Source organism: Trichosurus vulpecula, chromosome 4 (genome assembly GCF_011100635.1).
Source record: "Trichosurus vulpecula isolate mTriVul1 chromosome 4, mTriVul1.pri, whole genome shotgun sequence".
Taxonomy (NCBI): domain Eukaryota; kingdom Metazoa; phylum Chordata; class Mammalia; order Diprotodontia; family Phalangeridae; genus Trichosurus; species Trichosurus vulpecula.
This window is the reverse complement of record NC_050576.1, coordinates 223322474-223340534: the sequence shown is the minus strand read 5'-3', so window position 1 is coordinate 223340534 and position 18061 is coordinate 223322474. Positions and strand designations below refer to the sequence as shown.

The 18061-nt window shown below is 36.7% G+C and overlaps 1 protein-coding gene across 1 annotated transcript in view; it reads left to right on the top strand.

Moving 5' to 3' along the window:
- Nucleotides 1-18061, top strand: part of SEC14L1 (SEC14 like lipid binding 1) — a 94367-nt gene that overhangs the window by 41947 nt on the left and 34359 nt on the right. The window contains exons 3-4 of the mRNA XM_036754122.1: nucleotides 13987-14136; nucleotides 17457-17588. Of these exons, the coding sequence (XP_036610017.1) occupies nucleotides 13987-14136; nucleotides 17457-17588 (282 nt within the window). The remainder of the gene's footprint in view (nucleotides 1-13986; nucleotides 14137-17456; nucleotides 17589-18061) is intronic.

Sequence of the window (18061 nt, the reverse complement as noted above, 5' to 3'; positions counted from 1 at the left end):
CTGGCCTAGACTATGGAGACAGCTGAAATTGCTTTATAATTTGTTTTGGATAGGTTTGCGAGATCACGGGGATCAGAGAAAAAGTCTAGTCCTCCATCTTTTATTGCTCATATGACTCAGAAATCCCTACTGAGGAGGTGCTTAATAAATGCTTGTTAACTTCCTCCTTTTTGGTCATATACCAAAATTCACTGATCTGTTTTCTCTTTAGTTGGTGAAAGTATTTAGAGATACAGAATTGGGGGAAACCCTAAAGACTTCTTTGGCTCTGCCCCAGAAGTTTGGATATGTTGTTTCACATTCCTGACATTTGCTTTGATTATATTACTTATGGTTTCTGTTATTTATTTTTGACCCATCAATTCTTTTAGGAGTAGATTATTTAGTCTCATTTAAATTTTACTTCTTTCTCGTACAGCTCTTTATTGGATATAATTTTTGTTGTGTTGTGGTTTTCTATATCTGCTTGTAAGGTTTTTATGTTATAATATATGGACAGTTTTTACAATGGTACCATCCACTGTATGTATTTTTGTTGTTGTTCCCATTCAGTAGTTGTCAGGGATCTATCATGTCTAGCTTTTCTAAAATCCCATTTAGGGTGTCAGCTTCCATCTGAGGGATGGTGAAGCCCTCTCATGGAATTTGGATCTTGGCCTTTCTGTGAGTTGAGTGGAATGAATGGGGTGTATTGGGGATCCTTGAAGAGTTTGGCCTTTGTTTCCTTTGATTAATTCATTGTCTTTGATTTAGTCTTACTGGGTGCTAAACCCCAGGCCCAAACCCCTATCTATTAGATGCTAAGCCTATGTGGGTATGAATTGGTAACTAAGATAGGGCCCCAGGTGGGGCCAATGAAGGGTGCTAACACCAGAGTCAATTGAAGGAGCCTAAGTTCTGGTCACTCAGATGGCATTTGATGACATCTGAAACTGTATAAAAAGAGAAGACAGAGCTATTTGCTTAGGGCTCTTGCTCTTGGTGGCAAGCTGATATGGAGACTCCGGGCAGCTGTAGCTAAGAGCCCTCTAGCTTGTAAACCGGATGTTGGGACTTTGTTAAACTCTGGTAACTGTGTATTGGGATTTGAATCAGGCAAGGTCTGTCTGTTGATGTTTGTAATTTGTTTGCATTTGCTCTGAAGTTCAGGGTACTGGCTTTTTCCCCTGAACTAAGTGAATGACATTTGTATGCTGGATTAAAGTAAGATTGTTAACCCCTTAATGTTGCTTTCCTTAGTAAAGCAGATCAAAAGAACCTGGGCTTGCAGCATTCTGTGAGCTGGTTGTTGTTGGTTTTTCACCCCACCCCCCCCACAGCAGCTGCTAGCCGGATTGTTGAAACATGGGGTTGGGGACCTTTCAGCATGGCTCAGGGCTTCTGACTGACAGCTAGGCCTAAGTTTCAGGTTACTAAAAATCACCTGAACTGTGGCCTTGCCAAATAAGGGAAAAAGTGTCTTTAAGAGTTTGGCATTGGCTCAATTGTACCTGGGGTAGTAGATTTCCGAGAAATTGTGAGCCTGGACTCCACCAATGAGAGTAAAAGACCAGTGGTGGTGGGGCAGGGGATTGTTTACATTAGAGTATAAAGCTGGGTTTTGCCCTCTGGGGCCCGCCTCTCCCTACCAATCATCTATCATTTCGGAGACTGCCCTTTTCCATGGGATCGTAATAAAGTTTTTCTGTTCCTAAATTTGAGAGACCTCTGACTTTTTAAAATTAATTGCTGGCAGGTGGTCTCACACCACACACATCTTGTTTATTTTTCTTGTTAGATTTTGTTCAACTTGGCATGTCTGTGCTTTTTTTGGTTAGGTCTCTATAATTTTACTATCTATTTCCTCCTGTGAATCATTTAACTTTTCTTTGGATATTCAGATCTATATTGCCATTCAGTACTTATACTATTTCATTGTTTGTGGTTCCTTTAAGCATGATATAGTTCCCCTATTGATAATGATTGCTAACCTGGCTCTTCTTAATTTACCTGAAGTACAATAGATTTACCAGCTCCTTATCTTTACTCTGTGAATTTCTATAGTTCAAGTGCTTTCTTGTAAACATGTTATTGTTTATCACTTCTGATATCTTCATCCATTTTATGAGTGAGTATTCCGTTTACATTCATGGTTGTGATTGTTAATTGTGTATTTCTTTATATTCTATCCTCTTAAGTTTTGTCCTCTTTTCAAAGGAGAACTAGTTGTTGAAAGAGGAGTGTACTCAACAGTAGCCTTGAAGCTATCTCTTTTTCTGTTCCTTTGTCCTAATCTTCCCCTTAGTCAGAGCCAGATCAGAGCTCTTTTTCTTTCTTTCCTTTTAGATCCTTCTTCGTAATCTGTCTTCTGAAGTTGGAATTGTTTTTCTTATTCCTAATTTCTTTCCAAGTATATTTTCTACTCTTTAACCCCACCTTTACCCTGTTACCATCTGTTTCTTTCTATACCGAACTTGGAGGGTCAGGAGAAATATGTGTTCAGGAATGAACAGTTCAGCCTTCCTTTTAACTGTTCAAAATAAAAGTGAGGTTCCCAGTCGTAACCTTTGAGATATGCCCATTCCCCACCTCTGCTTCCATGTTTTATTGTCTTCTCATACACCTCAGTTATTTGAGGCAGCAAGTTCTACTGTCTTTCTTCTCTGCCAGGTTTTTTTTCCTTCACCTTCCTTTCTTAGACCCATCAAAATAGAACCATCTCCAGGTCCTCTGTCTCTCTAACCCTTGAAGACACTAGGGTTAGGGTTCTGTATTTGTTTTCTTAAAACTGCTTGCTCCCTTTCTCTTGTGTAGTGTTTTGGTACATTCTTAAGATTTCATTGGCATAGGAAGCTCCTGGTAAGGAAATGCTCTCTACCAATGAAGGTTGCAATGGCTTTTCAATTTGATCTTGAGAGAGTTGCCTAGAATGCTGAGGAATTTAGTTACTTGCCCAGGGTTACATAGCCATTTTGTGTCAAAAATGGAACTTGGGCTTGTATTTCTGATTCAGAGATGAGGTATCTCTACCACATTTTGTTACTGTGCTTATGTTGTTAATTTAACATTATACATTATAACTTTTATCGAAGCAGTTAGATGCTCTGGTGATAGTGGTTACAATAAAAACTGTAGTTCATAAACTAGGTGCTGTTATTGTCTGCTGAATCTTGACTTTGTTGTGGTTAAAAAGAATGTGATAAAATTTTTCTGATAATAGAATACATGAAATACCAAGATTGCTACTAGCATTTCAGTGCATAGTGTATGAACTGCACATGTGTTGTCTGTTTGCCTTCCAAAATATCTTTTGGTCTGTGGAACATTTTATATCATTTTTGTAATTGTCTCTACCTTATGTCAACAAACCCAGATGGAGCATTCCTTTCCTCTGTCCATGGCCATTAAGGGTGAAAACCTTGACCCCAGACACCATCTTGAATTACGTGGCTTTTCCTTATCTTAATATTTTATGGGCATATACTATGTTATGGAATGTTAATGGCAAAGTAAACAGAGAGATCCTGGGTTGTAATTTCAATTGACACCTTGACAACTATCTGATTTGTTGTATTTACAATCTATTCCATTAAGGAAAATCCTTGTCTTGTATCGTGATTAACATACATGGGGGTCATAAAAGTGATGTAATGCAGGCTGCTGTGTTGGGACTAAAAAAAAATGTATTTAAGCCTACTCATTTCTTTGTTCGGGGAGTCAGATTTTGGTCTGACCCCATGCATGCATGTATCCACTAAGTTTAAAGGGAATAAATGTATAAGTAATACAATTTTTTTTCTATCACCTAGCCTGTTGTTTCCTTTAACCAACTTTCAGGTTCAATAGGTCATACTTTAGAGAAATTTTAAAACACAAACTCTTTAAGTTGTTCATTTAGTTTGCTTTGTCTTTTAAAATAATGCTGTTAGATATCCTTCACTTGATAGTTATAGGAGCTTTCTCTAAGTAGATTGAACTCTGTTTTGTTCGGTTAATTATCTTTATAGCAGATGTAGGAAAAATTCTTTGGAAAGAATATTAAATTAGTTTTTAGTTTGAAGTGTTCTTAGTAATTTAATCTTGGATTTGGGAGAGATACAAAGAACATAATTATGTGTGATTTTCTTAATCTTGGGGGAAAATAACCTTTGGCATATCAAAGTCTTGACCTTTATGTCTGGTTTATGATGAGTATCTCTTATTGGTCCTGACAAACGAAAAGGAAGATCAAGCTAGCACTAGTTAAACTGTTTACTAGTTAAAGTTAAACAGAAGATGGGTGACTGAGTAAGTTAACTGGTTTAAATATAGCCTTTAGTTCACATGTTTGATAATTGTTTTTTGTGACTAAATTGGAAAAGAAATTAAAACACTCATCATAACGTTAGAATATTCATGGCCTGTTTTGCATTAGTTTGTAAACAGTTATTCTAGAGGGGCCTTTAGTACCAAAATGTTTGTTTTACATTGACTGTCAAAAAGAAAATGCTTTTGAAAGCATGCCACATTTGCTTGCTGAATATTTTGCATTCTTTCCTAAACTTAAATAAATTGTGTAGATTTTTTTTTTCAATGAGTTCAGGTCTTCTGGTATAAACCAGGTCTGAACAGCTTGTAGCCTACAGAGGCTTACAGCCCGGGCCACTTGTGGCATGCCAAAGAATTCCTTCTACATACAAAGAAGGTTTTCCCCTACATTTTTTGTGGGCCGCCCAAAATCCTTTGGCACACTGTTGTAAGCACCCTGCGGGCCGAGGTTGTGCAGGCCTGGTACAAATTATAGTAAAGTTCCATTAATCTGACCTATTCAAAATAGTGCATAGTTTGAAGCATGTAAGTTGTTTCTCAGTTGTTTCTAGTTGACTGAATGTGCTATTGCTTTATGAATGAGAATAATAATACTAGCCAGCGTTTATATAGTGCTATAGGATTTGTAAAGTGCTTTATAAGTATCATTTCATTTTATTTTCACATACTCCTGGGAGGTAGGCGCTATTATTATTTTACAGATTAGGAAACAGTGGCTTGCCCAAGGTCATAGCTAGTGTCTGAAGTCGTAAGTGAACTATGTCACCTAGCTGCTAAATAATCTGAACCAAGATAATTTAGTCTTTTCCCTTCTCTCTTTCTTTCCTTCCCTTCCCCCCATTATACCCTGTCTCCATCAGATATTTCAAATAAACAACTTTGGATACCTGTACATAAAAGTAGACATGGGATTTGAATGTATTTTTTATATTTAACCTCCAGGGGACATGAGTATTTTTACCTCTAACCTCCAAGGTTCACATTTAATATTAAAATAATACTAAAATTTCTAACAGTGTAATCGTTTATGTATTTTATGTAACATATACTTTATAAAATTTATAATAAATGATTACACATATTTGACTGCATAGTTACTATTTACATTGAATACCATAGAAAAAGGCCCTTCTCCAAGTTAACCAAAACAAATGAAGACAGTTGCGTTGGAGTTATAAACATTATCAAATCCAGACTCTAATATAGCTCTTAAACTCTTTTCTTTTTTTAATTAAATTTATTTTAGTTTTCAACATTAGTTTCCCCACAGTATTTTGAGTTTCAAATTTTCTCCCCATCTCCCCCCATGCCCATGGCATGCATTCTGATTACCCCTTCCTCCAGTCTGCCTTTTCTTCTATTACCACCCTCCCCCCCCAATCACATTTCCCCTTACTTTCTTGTAGGGCAAGGTAGATTTCTATACCCCGATGTGTGTTTATCTTATTTCTCAGTTACATGTAAAAACAATTTTTAACATTTGTATTTAAAAACTTTGAGTTCCAAATTCCCTCCCTTGTTCCCTCCCCACCCACCCTCCTTGAGAAGGCAAGCAATTCTATATATGTTATACACGTGTTGTTATGCAAAACACTTCCATAATAGTCCTGTTGTGAAAGGCAACTTTATTTCCCTCCATCCTATCCTGCCCCCCCATTTATTCTCTCCTTTGACCCTGTCCCTTTTCAAAAATATTTGCTTCTGACTATCCCCTCCCCCAATCTGCCCTCCCTTTTGTCTTCACCCCTCCCTCATTCCTTTCCCCCCTATCTTCCTATAGGGTTAAATACCCAATTGAGTGTGCATGTTATTCCCTCCTTAAGCCAAATCCAATGAGACTAAGGTTCACTCATTCCATTTCATCTCTTCCCTTCCCTTCCATTATAACAGCTTTTTCTTACCTCTTTTATGTGAGGTGGTTTACCCCATTCTATCTTTCTTTCTCCTTCTCCCAATATATTCCTATCTCACCCCTTTATTTTTTAGATATCATCACTTCATATTCAACTCACCCTGTGCCCTGTGTGTGTGTATTCCCTTTAACTCCCCTAATACTGAGCAAGGTCTCATGAGTTACAAATATCAACTTTCCGTGAAGGAATGTAAATAGTTCAAATTTAATAAGTCTCTTATGATTTCTCTTTCCTGTTTACCTTTTCAGGCTTCTCTTGATTCTTGTATTTCAAAGCCAAATTTTCTATTCAGCTCCAGTCTTTTCATCAAGAATTCATGAAAATCTTCTATTTCACTGAATGTCCATTTTTCCCCCCTGAAGTATATTACTCAGTTTTGCTGAGTAGGTGATTCTTGGTTTTAATCCTAGCTCCTTTGACCTCCAAAATATCATTCCAAGCCCTTCGGTCTCTTAATATAGAAGCTGCTAGATCTTGTGTTATCCTGATTGTGTTTCCACAATACTCAAATTGTTTATTTCTGGCTGTTTACAATATTTTCTCCTTGACCTGGGAACTCTGGAATTTGGCTACAGTATTCCTAGGAGTTTTCCTTTGGGGATCTTTTTCAAGAGGTGATTGGTGGATTCTTTCAATTTCTATTTTACATCCTGGTTCTACAATATCAGTGCAGTTTTCCTTAATAATTTCATGAAAGATGATGTCTGGGCTCTTTTTTTTTTATCATGGCTTTCAGGTAGTCCAATAATTTTAAAATTATCTCCCCTGGTTCTATTTTCCAGGTCAGTGGTTTTTCCAATGAGATATTTCACATTGTCTTCCATTTTTTCGTTCTTTCGGTTCTGTTTTATAATTTCTTGATTTCTCATAAAGTCGTTAGCTTCCATTTACTCCATTCTAATTTTTAAGGAATTATTTTCTTCAGTGAGCTTTTGGACCTACTTCTCCATTTGGCCAGTTCTGCTTTTTAAGGCATTCTTCTCCACATTGGCCTTTTGGACCTCTTTTGCCATTTGGGTTAGTCTATTTTTAAGGTATTATTTTCTTCAGTATTTTTTTGGGTTTCCTTTAGCAAGATGTTGACTCATTTTTCATTATTTTCTTGCATCTCATTTCTTTTCCCAATTTTTCCTCTACTTCTCTTAATTTTCAAAATCCTTTTTGAGCTCTTCCATGGCCTGTGACCAATTCATATTTTTCTTGGAGGCTTTTGATGTAGGATCTCTGACTTTGTGGTTTTCTTCTGGTTGTATGTTTTGATCTTTTTTGTCACCAAAGTAAGATTCTGTAGTCTTGAGTTTTTTTGCGCTGTCTGCTCATTTTCCCAGAGAACTACTTGACTTTTGAGCTCTTTGTCAAGGTATGACTGCTTTCAGAGTAGAGAGTGCTCAGTCCTAAGCTTCAGGGGTTTTGCACAGCTGTTTTCAGAGCTACTTCTAGGTACCTGTAAATTTTCAGTTCTTATGAGGTGCTATGATCCAAGAAGAGGTGTTTTCTCCTCTCCTGGCCTGTGCCCTGGTCTGTGAGTGACCTCAGGCACTCTTCTCTGCCCTGGAACTGTGAGGAGGATTCCCTCTCCACCACCGCCACAAGCTCCCCCACATCCTCCCCACCTCAGGACCGCCACCCAGGACTGCAACTCAGATCCAAGCAGGGCAAAGCAAGAGACTCCTACCTCACCACCATCAAAGAGATCCCTGCATTCCCACTCTGATCAGACACTTGATTCCCCCCACAGTCTGGGGGCTTGGTGCTCTGGAAGCAGATGCTGCTGCTGCTACTGCCGCTGCTGCCAAAGCTGTATCCACCTCCACCACTCTGGGGTTGGGGCCAGACTTCTCTCACTCAGGTCCAACAGAGTTTTCCCACTGACTTTCTAAGTTGTCCTTGTCCCTTGTGGGTTGAAAAGTCTGGAAACCGCCATAGCTGCCAGGGATTCAGACCACTCCCAGCACAGTACGATAGGCCCTTCCCATGGAACTTCAGGTTTTCTTGGACTTGGATTTGTTTCACTCCATCATTTTGTGGGTTCTGGACTCTAGAATTTGTTTAGTCATTTTTTACAGGTATTTGAAACAGTTTGGGGGAGAGCTCAAGCAAGTCCCTGCTTCTACGCTGCTATCTTGGCTCCGCCCCAGTCTTAAAGTCTTTTCTTAAGAGGAGAACTACAGTCTCAACATATTTTTTTTCCTATTAAAAAAAAAAAGATCATTTTCTCCCCTAAAAACACTGACTTCCTGAACTACTGCCTCCCCCATTTAAACCCCGAGGAGAAGCTAGTGATTGTGTTATGTGAACTGTCATGTGGTAAACTGTAATAGGACAAGCAGGGTGGTAAGAAGAAACTCAGTAATCTTTTACTAACTCCTTGAAACAAAGGATTATACAGTTAAGTAAAGCTGCCTGCCTGCCAATACAGTCTTCTTCAAGTGCAAGCTTTATCATTTCTGCCCTTGATTAAAAACCTTCCCTGATTTCCCTGTTGCTTTTGGGATCAAATACAACCCTACACCCCCTCACCCTGCTCCAACCTGGCATTTTTAGTTCTTCCCACCTCTGGCTTTAGTGAATTTTAATGGCCTTATTATTCCTCTTTTTGCACGCTACATTTCAGCTAAACTAGATTACTAGTTAGCTCTTCTGAACTGGCCATTCTTTCTCCCACCTTTAAACCTTCATACAATTTTCCTATTTCTGGAATATGTCCCCTTGTCTTCCTTCATGGTTCAGCTCAGATGACATCTCATCTTGAAGTTAGTTAGTCAAACATTTATTAAGGACCTGTTATCATTCAGTGTCAGGGACTGTGCTAAGTGCTAGAAATGCAAAAAGAGAGGGAAGGCACTAGAATTAGAATTGGGAAAGGCTTCCTGTGAGAAGATGGTGTTATAGTTGGGACTTAAAAAAAAACAAACAGTGAAGCTAGTAGTTGGAGATGAAGAAGGAGAGCATTCCAGGCTTGGGGCACTGCTAGAGACAATTCCTGGAGCCAAGATAAATCTCTGTTAAACCTCCCAGTGCTATGTCCTTCCTCAAATTCTTGTGCACTTATCTGAGTATCTGTTGTATCCCGCCAGTAGAATTTAAGTTCCTCAAGGGCAAAGATTTCTTTCATTTTTGTCTTTGTATCTCCCGCACCTGGCCAGTGTCTTTTCTTTAGTAGGCTTTTAAATTAATTTTTGTTTGCATTTAATTGAATCCTATTCTCTTATCTACCTGGAATTCCCCACCATCACCCCAAATACCTTCTCTATTTCAACTTCATATGACAGGTATATATGATTTCATGTGATCTTTTTCATTTCAGAGGATATTCAGAATAGAAAGAGAAGTCCAGGCCTCTTGTTTTCTAGATGAGAAAACTGAGTCATCACACAGGTAGTCTTTGGCAGAACATGGATGTGAAACTGGGTCCTCACACTCAAAATCTTTGTACTCTACCATATTTTCAAAATTAATCATATTCTAACTTGTGAAAGAACTTAATCTTCTGTTCTCCTGTTTAACTTTTATTGCTATACAACTTTCAAAAAATTTTGTTTTGTCTTCCCAAGTAGACTCTAAGCTTTTTAAGATTATCTTATACAACTTTGTATTCCCTTCCCCCAATTCCTCCCCAGCCCCTGGCACAGTGCTTAACACTAAGCACACATATTTTTTGATTTGATAACAAATCATTAAACAAGATCTTATAGAAATAGACAGTAGACTGGAAGCAATCCCAGTGTTCTACAGGTGTTTTGAACATTATTTATTTTCACTTTAAAACTGTTTTTTGGAGTATATGTAGCTATTTACAGGCATTAGAAACTCAATTTTATTGTCTGGGACAGGGTAGTTGTTCACTGCTATCTCCTAGCAAATGACTGATAATACTATCAATAAGGAGCCTGCTGTATTTGGTTGATTAATTTTGGATCTGATCACACATAGTTCAGTTTTAAGCTGCACTTCCTTAAGTGGTGCTACTTTTAAATGGATCTGCCCAGCAGAATTATTATAACCATTAAATTTTAAGCTGACAACTTTACTAAAATGTATTTTTCTTCACAGCAGAATCTCTGCTTTTAATATGTCAAAATTACATATGCTTTAAAGTCTGGTTAAGAACTATTATCAAGTTCCCAAATTACAGGCTAAAAAAACCCCATATCTTTTGAAAGAAGAGTGGGAGTAGGATCGTAGGTAGAAATATATATAATTATCCACATAATTACCCAAAACATGGGTTTACTTTTCGTGACAAATCTCAATTGTTGTAAGACCCAAAAGTTTTAGTTCTGCTATTGAGACGTTTGATATTTTAAATGGAGTGAGAATAATAGAAAATAGAGGTGGAAGATTACAACAAATTTTCCAAAATTGATTTTATGTCTAAAAGGGATCTTATATAATGCATACTCTTATACTGGATACACTTTCAAGTTCTGGATGTGGAGATCTGGAGTAGGAGGTGAGGGGGACAAAGTTAGAGCTGGATAGGAATGAGGGAGCAGGTTTGTTCAGTAGCAGTCAGTAGCAGGAGATTCATTATTATTGGGATGAAAAGAATAAAAGAGAAGCAAGAGTGTATAACAATACATTGAGGAATGAGTCTAGGCAAAGTATTAATGGATGGGGAGAGGTTCATTAAGGGAGGCAGGTGATTTTAGGTGGTTCAGTGTCATTCCCCAATGCCCAGTTTCATTGTAGGTGTTATTGTGTCCTTCAAGGATTCAGATGATCTGCCGTACAGCATGGAAGTGTGCAGGATGGTCCAGGAAGTCTGGAAGCTAGGTCAGGAGGCAGGAGATAGGAGCTGTTGATACCCGTCCCATGGGAAAATTCTTTTTTTAAAAATAAAATTTTTATTTATGTCTTCTGTTCTTTTTTTGCTTCATAGTTATCCCCAGTTATCTCCAGTATCCTTCCCTACCTCTTCCCAGAAAGTCATCCCCTGTGACAATTAGTATATTTTAAAGACAAAAAAAGGGGGAAAAAAATCATCACAACTGATCAATACATTGAAAAAATCTGAAAACATAAACATGTGCAATGTGTAACATCTGTGGACCTCCTACCTCCATGGGGGGTGGGGGGGTTGGATTATCCTCTCATCTCTTCATGTCATATTTTTTATAATTCTTTATAATTTTGTTACATTCATTTTTGATTTTTTTTGAAGTTACACTTAGATTGTTGGTGTTATTGTGTATATTGGGGTTTTTTTTGTCTCTGCTTACTTCACTCAGCATCTATTCATGTGGATCTTTCTGTGCTATATTTATTACATACATTATTTCTTACAGTAATATTCCATTAAATTTCTGTACTACACTTTGTTTAGCCATTCCTCTGATGGGAGAATTCTTAACTAAAAATAGAGGAGATATTAAAAGACAAAAAGATAATTTCGACTGCATAAAATTAAGTGCTTTTATGTGAGTGAAATCAATGTAAACAATTTACAAGAGAAAATATAGAATATGGAGTAATATTTGCATGAAATATCAGTAAGATTGAAGTCATCTAAAGTATTCAGGGAATTGAATACGTGTGTATCACCAAGAGCTATTGTTTCAACAATCCACCTAGCAGCTTCTGTGGGGGTGTAAGATCCACCCACAGCCAGCACCCAGAAAGCTGCCAACAGCACAGGTTCTTTTGATGTGCTTAACTAAGGAAAGCAAGGTGAAGGGGTTGACAAGTTTACTTTAATCCAGCATACAGACAGCATTCACTTAGTTCAGGGGAAAAATCCAGCACCCTGAACTTCAGAACAAAATACAAAAAATTACGGACATTAATAGACAGACCAAATACAGATTCATAGTTGCCTACATCTAGGTTCAGCCCGGGAGCTCAGAACAAGGACTGGCCCAGAGTCACACACGCCACCACTGCTGTGAGTAAGAGAGCTCCAAAGAACAAACAGCCAACCCCTGGTTTTAGGTCTTTTTCAGGGTCAGGGGTGAGTCACACATGCGACTCACCCACGTGACCTAGAATCGTCACAGAGAGGCGGACCTAAACCCACGCGGTCTAAAAGCCTCTGCTCTCCCAGACATGTAAACTAGGCCCTCCCTGGAGTTAGCCCCAGCTTGGGCCCCAACTTAGTTGCCAATCCACACCCACTAAGGTTTCACACCTAATAGGGGTTTGGGCCTGGGGCTTAGCACCTAGTAAGACTCAATCAAAGACACTGAATTAATCAAAGGAAACAAAGGCCAAACTCTTCAAGGGCACTTGTTGAACTAAGTGCTAAGGAGCCCGTTTTGATTACCAACACAGCTATTCCACTCAAATTCACAAACTATGAAATCATTGCATAAAAACATATTCCAAGTAACTAATAGTGAGAGAAAGGTAAAATAAAGGGAATAGTCAGTGCTAGAGGAGCTATGGGAAGACAGGTACACCGATTCATTGATGTTGGAATTGCGACGTGGTCCAAGCATTCTGGATTTGTTCATATACTATACAGCTAGGTGGCTCAGTGGATCGAGCGCTGGACCTGGAGCTTCAGTGTGGCTTCAGACACTTACTAGCTGTATGACCCCAACCAGACGTTTAACCTCTGTTTGCCTTGGAATCAGCTTAGTGGATGGAGTTCTGGGCCTTGAGTCGGGAAGACCTGAGTACAAATGTGGCCTCAGGTACTTACTAGCTGTGTGACCCAAGTCACTTAATCCTGTTTGCCTCAGTTTTTTCATCTGTTAAATGAGTTGAAAAAGGAGATGGTAAACCACTCTAGTAGCTTCTCAAGAAAACTCCATAGAAAGTGTTGGCATGCTATGATCTATGGGGTCACAAAGAGTTGGACATGCCTGAACAACTGAACAACAATGCAAGAAAAATGATTAAACCCTCTGCCCATTGACCCAGCAGCCTCCTGACTGCTGGGATTGTATCTTCAAGGAAATCAAAGTCAGAAACAATGAATGGCACAGTATATACAAAAATATTCAGAGCAGTGCTCTTCATGGTAGGAAAGAAACAAAGTAGGTGCCCATTGATTGGGAAATGGCTTTAGAAAATCTGTGACATGAATAATGCAGTAAGAAATGAGGAATATGCGGAATTAAAAGGAACATTAAGATCTATATAAACTGATACAGAATAAAGTAACAGAATCATAAAATAACATACACAATGACTTCAACAATCTAAGTGAATAGAGCTGCAAAAAGAAGTTTCATTTGGAGTAATGGAAAAAGCAGTGAAATTCCTGGAGAAGAGATAAGTAAAACCTGGTATCAAACGCTGTGACTGTGCCTGATATTTCTGCTTAAATGTTGTTTTTCCCTCAGAAGATATATTCATTTCAGAAAGGGGTAGGTATACGGACAAAAAGTATCCATAAAACCTTATGTTTTTTTTTAAATAGTTAAAAAGGTTCCAGGTTAGAAATCTTTAACTTGTGGTCCATGGATTTGCTTTTAGAACTGTATTGATAAGTATTTTAATGTAATTGATTTCTTTTGTAATCCTACTTATTTTATGCATTCAAAAACATTATGCTGAGAAGGGGATCACTGGCTTCACTAGGCTGCCAAAGGAATTCATGAATAATTATATATATGTGCGTGTGTGTGTGTGTGTGTGTGTGTGTCTGTATATGTATGTATGTATATGTATAGTGTTTTTTCTTTAATGAAAATTTTAATCATAAAGGCTGAAATGAACATATACATGTGTGATACCATTGACAGATTTCTGGAGTTAATCTTGACATTTATTGAGTTTCTATTATATTCTGCCAAATTGCATTTTTTATTAATTCCTTTTATCCTTTCTCCTCTTGTAGGCCTATGAAAGGAGATTTCCTACGTGTCCTCTGATTCCAATGTTTGTACACAGTGACACTGTGAATGAATATAAGAGTGATGATGGGGCTATTCACGTTATTGAACGACGCTGTAAACTGGACATAGATGCACCTAGACTATTGAAAAAGGTATTACTAAAGGATATACATATTTATCAGCACCATGTAGAACTTTTACCAAAATTGATCATGTATTTAGTACTGAGAAATTGAAGATAAATGAAAGAAGGCAGAAATAACCCATTCTTTACGGCCCAAAACACAATAAAATAGTAATGGATTCATTGAGCACAGACAAAAGACATAGGCCTAAATTTAAACTTAATAAAATAAATTCTAAATGGAACAGATTAAAAAAATTTTCTGAGATATAGCTAAAGCTGTGTCAGAAGGAAAAATCATCTCTAAAAGCCTGTATTAACAAAGTATAAAAAGATAAAGCTAAATTACCTAAATAAACATTTTTTAAAATGGATTCTCAGCAAATAAACCTAGGATAAGTGCAAAAGAAGAAATCTTGAAAGTTAGGAGAAAAATATAAATTGGAAACCATAAGGACTATGTATCTGAGGAACAAAACTAAAAGCCAGTTCTTTGTAAAAACTAATAATCTGATTAAAAATAAAGCAGAAAATCATATCAACAAAATAAAAAATAAACAAGATGAAATCACAATAAAACTAGAAGAAAGAAAAGAATTATCCAAACCTATTGTGAATAGTTATATGTGAACAAAACTGAGAATACAAAGGAAATAGAGGATTTTATACCCCTACGATCAGGAGACTAAATAGAGATCCTAAATAATCCTAGCTCTAAAAAGGAAATAGAACTACTATTTGGGGGAAAGGAAGAAATTTCCGGTTCCTGATGGATTTACAGGAGAATCAAACTTTTTTTTTTTGGAGTGGGGAAGGCAAGGCAACTGGGGTTAAGTGAGTTGTCCAAGGTCACATAGCTAGTAAGTGTCAAGTGTCTGAGTCCACTTTTGAACTCAGATCCTCCTGACTCCAGGGCTGGTACTCTATATACTGTGCCACCTAGCTGCCCTGAGAATCAAACTTTTAAAGAGTGATTAATATCTATACTGCACAAACCATTCTCAAAAATTGAACAAGAAAGCACTCCACCAAACCCACTATACAAAACAAATATAGACTTAATACCTAAATCAGGGAAAGATAAGTCAAAAAAGGAGCACTATAGACTAATATCATTAATGAATATTGATTTTAAAACTTTTTAAATAAAATCATGACAAACAGACTAATAATTTGTCCAAGAAATCATTCATTATGACTAGGTTGGATTTATACTAGGGATGCAAAGATAGTTCAGTAGTCAACGTAATTAATCATATTAAAAACAAAACATCCAAAACCATAATTACTAGAATTCAGATGTAGAAGCTTTTGACAGAGTACAACACTCACTAATGCTAAAAAACCTTACAAAATACAGACACAGGGGATTCTTTTAAAAAAATGAATATGAGCAGTATTACCAAAAAGCAAAGATTATATGTATTGGGGATACACTATAAACCTGCCCTTATTGAGAGTAAAAGCAAGGATACCTCTTCTACTTACCACTATTTTAAATAGTTCTAATGATGCTAGAAGTAGTAATAAGATGAGAAATTTAAGGTTTAAAGAGGCAAAGAGGTGACAAAACTATCCTGTTTGCTGATGACATAATAGTTTACTTAAAATGTCCTGGGGAATAATAAGATTAACAAATTGAGAAAATAGCTTCAGTGAAGTTACAGTCTGCAAAATAAGCCAATACACATCAATAGCATTTCTATATAATAACAAACCAAAAGGCAAAATAAATTCTATAAGATATTTGGGAATAAAAGGGACTTAATCATTGCATAGTTTGAATTACAAAATGCTTCTTAAAGAAACAAAGAACAACTTAAATAACTAGATGAACATTCAGTGCTCATGGCTGAGATGTGCCGTTATATAAATTATAAATGCTAAAGTTAACTTACAGTTTTAATACACAATCAGCCACACTACCAAAGGGATACTTTACAGAGTTAGATAAAATTGTAATGGAATTTACTTGGAAGAGCAAAGGTTCTAGAATATCCAGAGAAATAATGAAAAAAAATTCAAAATAAATTAAAAATAGATATATGATCTTAAAATTGAGTATGTCATTAAAAAATTAGAAGAGAAGCAGATCATATACCTTTCAGAGGTATGGGTAGGGGATGCATTCTTAACCAAACAATGGACAATTAATAAAAAATAAAATTGATAGTTTTGATTACATGAAATTGAAGAGCTTCACAAACAAAATTAATGCATCTGTAATCAGAAGGGAGGCAGTTGTCTGGGATCTTTGGATCAAATCTCTGACATGAATTTGATATCTAAGTTATATAAACAACTAACAGAAGTATATTAAGACCAAAAGCTATTCCTCAGTAGAGAAGTGGACAAAGGATGTAAACAGCTCACAAATGAAGAATTACAATTTATTAACAACCATGTTAAAGAATGCTCCAAATTGCTACTAATAAATGAAATACAAATCAAAATAATCCCCAGGTTTTACTTTATACCCTGCAATTTTACAAATATGACAGAAGATTGGAATAGTCAGTGTTGGGTTGTGGAAAGATAAGTACACTACTGCATTGTTGGTGGAGTTGCAAATAAGTACAGCCATTTTGGAAAGCAAATTGGAATTATGTAAATAAAGTGTCTAAAATGTCCATCACCTTTGACCCAAAGATTCCACTGCTAGGTCTATACCACAAAGAAGTCATTGACAAAATGAAAGGCTTCATATGCACTAAAATATTTGTAGAAGCACTTTTTTTTAGTTGCAAAGAACTGGGAACAAAATAGATAGCTATTGATGAGGGAATGGCTAAACAAATTGTGGTACATGAATGTAATAGAATATTATAATGCTGAAAAAAATGACAAACATGATAAATATAGAAAAGCATGGGAAGACTTACATAAACTGATGCAAAGTGACACAGCCAGGAAAATGATACACACAATGATTGCAGTCATATAAAATGAAATAACTGTAACCATAAAATAATAAAAAATGAATTTTGCAAAACTATAAAGAATAAACCTGCCCTCGAAGGAAAGATACAAGGAGATAGTGGATCCTCCTCCTTTGTTAAGGGGTGTCTTATGGGTGCATTACAAAGTATATAATGTCTTTTTTGTGGGGCAGGATATAATGGTAGGTTTTGCTAAATTGTCTTCCTTTGCTTTTTAAAAAAAAAAATCCTTTATCATAATCAGAGGAGGGAGTAGGAGGAATACAGAGTAAAATCTAGGTGATGTAAAAATCTATTTTAAAAAATGATTTTAAGAAGAAAAATAAGAAATAAACCCTTTACTCCATGCCCGCCAAGATAACTAGTACATTTTAACTCCCACTAATATAAATCTTATATCTTTTTTTAGATTGCAGGAGTTGATTATGTTTACTTTGTTCAGAAAAATTCATTAAACCGCCGGGAACGGACCTTGCATATAGAGGCTTATAATGAAACATTTTCCAACCGGGTCATCATTAACGAATACTGCTGTTACACAGTGAGTAATCTTGAATCACAGGGAAGGGTCCTGTTAGGCATTTGCTATCATGTGGCCCCAGCCACACTGTGTTGACAGATTGGCCTCTCTCAGTATGTTTTGTTTATCACCAGAAACAAATGAGAATATTCCACTGAACTACTAAGGGTGTGATAGTTCATCTTTGCTTTTAAACTATCCTGTTTCTCATTCTCTTGAGCAACTCTCCTATCAAAAACTTAATTATTGTCATTCATGAGTTCCATTCAATAGGGGGTTGAGCCTAGTCTAGCAATAATACAGTTCTTATGGATTACTGTTCTGAGAATTGTATTTCCCTAGTAATACTTTCCTATAAAGTACCACTTTGATTCTGACCCAATTCTTGCTTTACAAGAATACCTGTTAACACGTGAGTTATAACTGAAAAGACAATACCAAGAACTTTTCTTTACACTTAGTATGCCCTTAATATGTTTTTTAAATTGAATTCA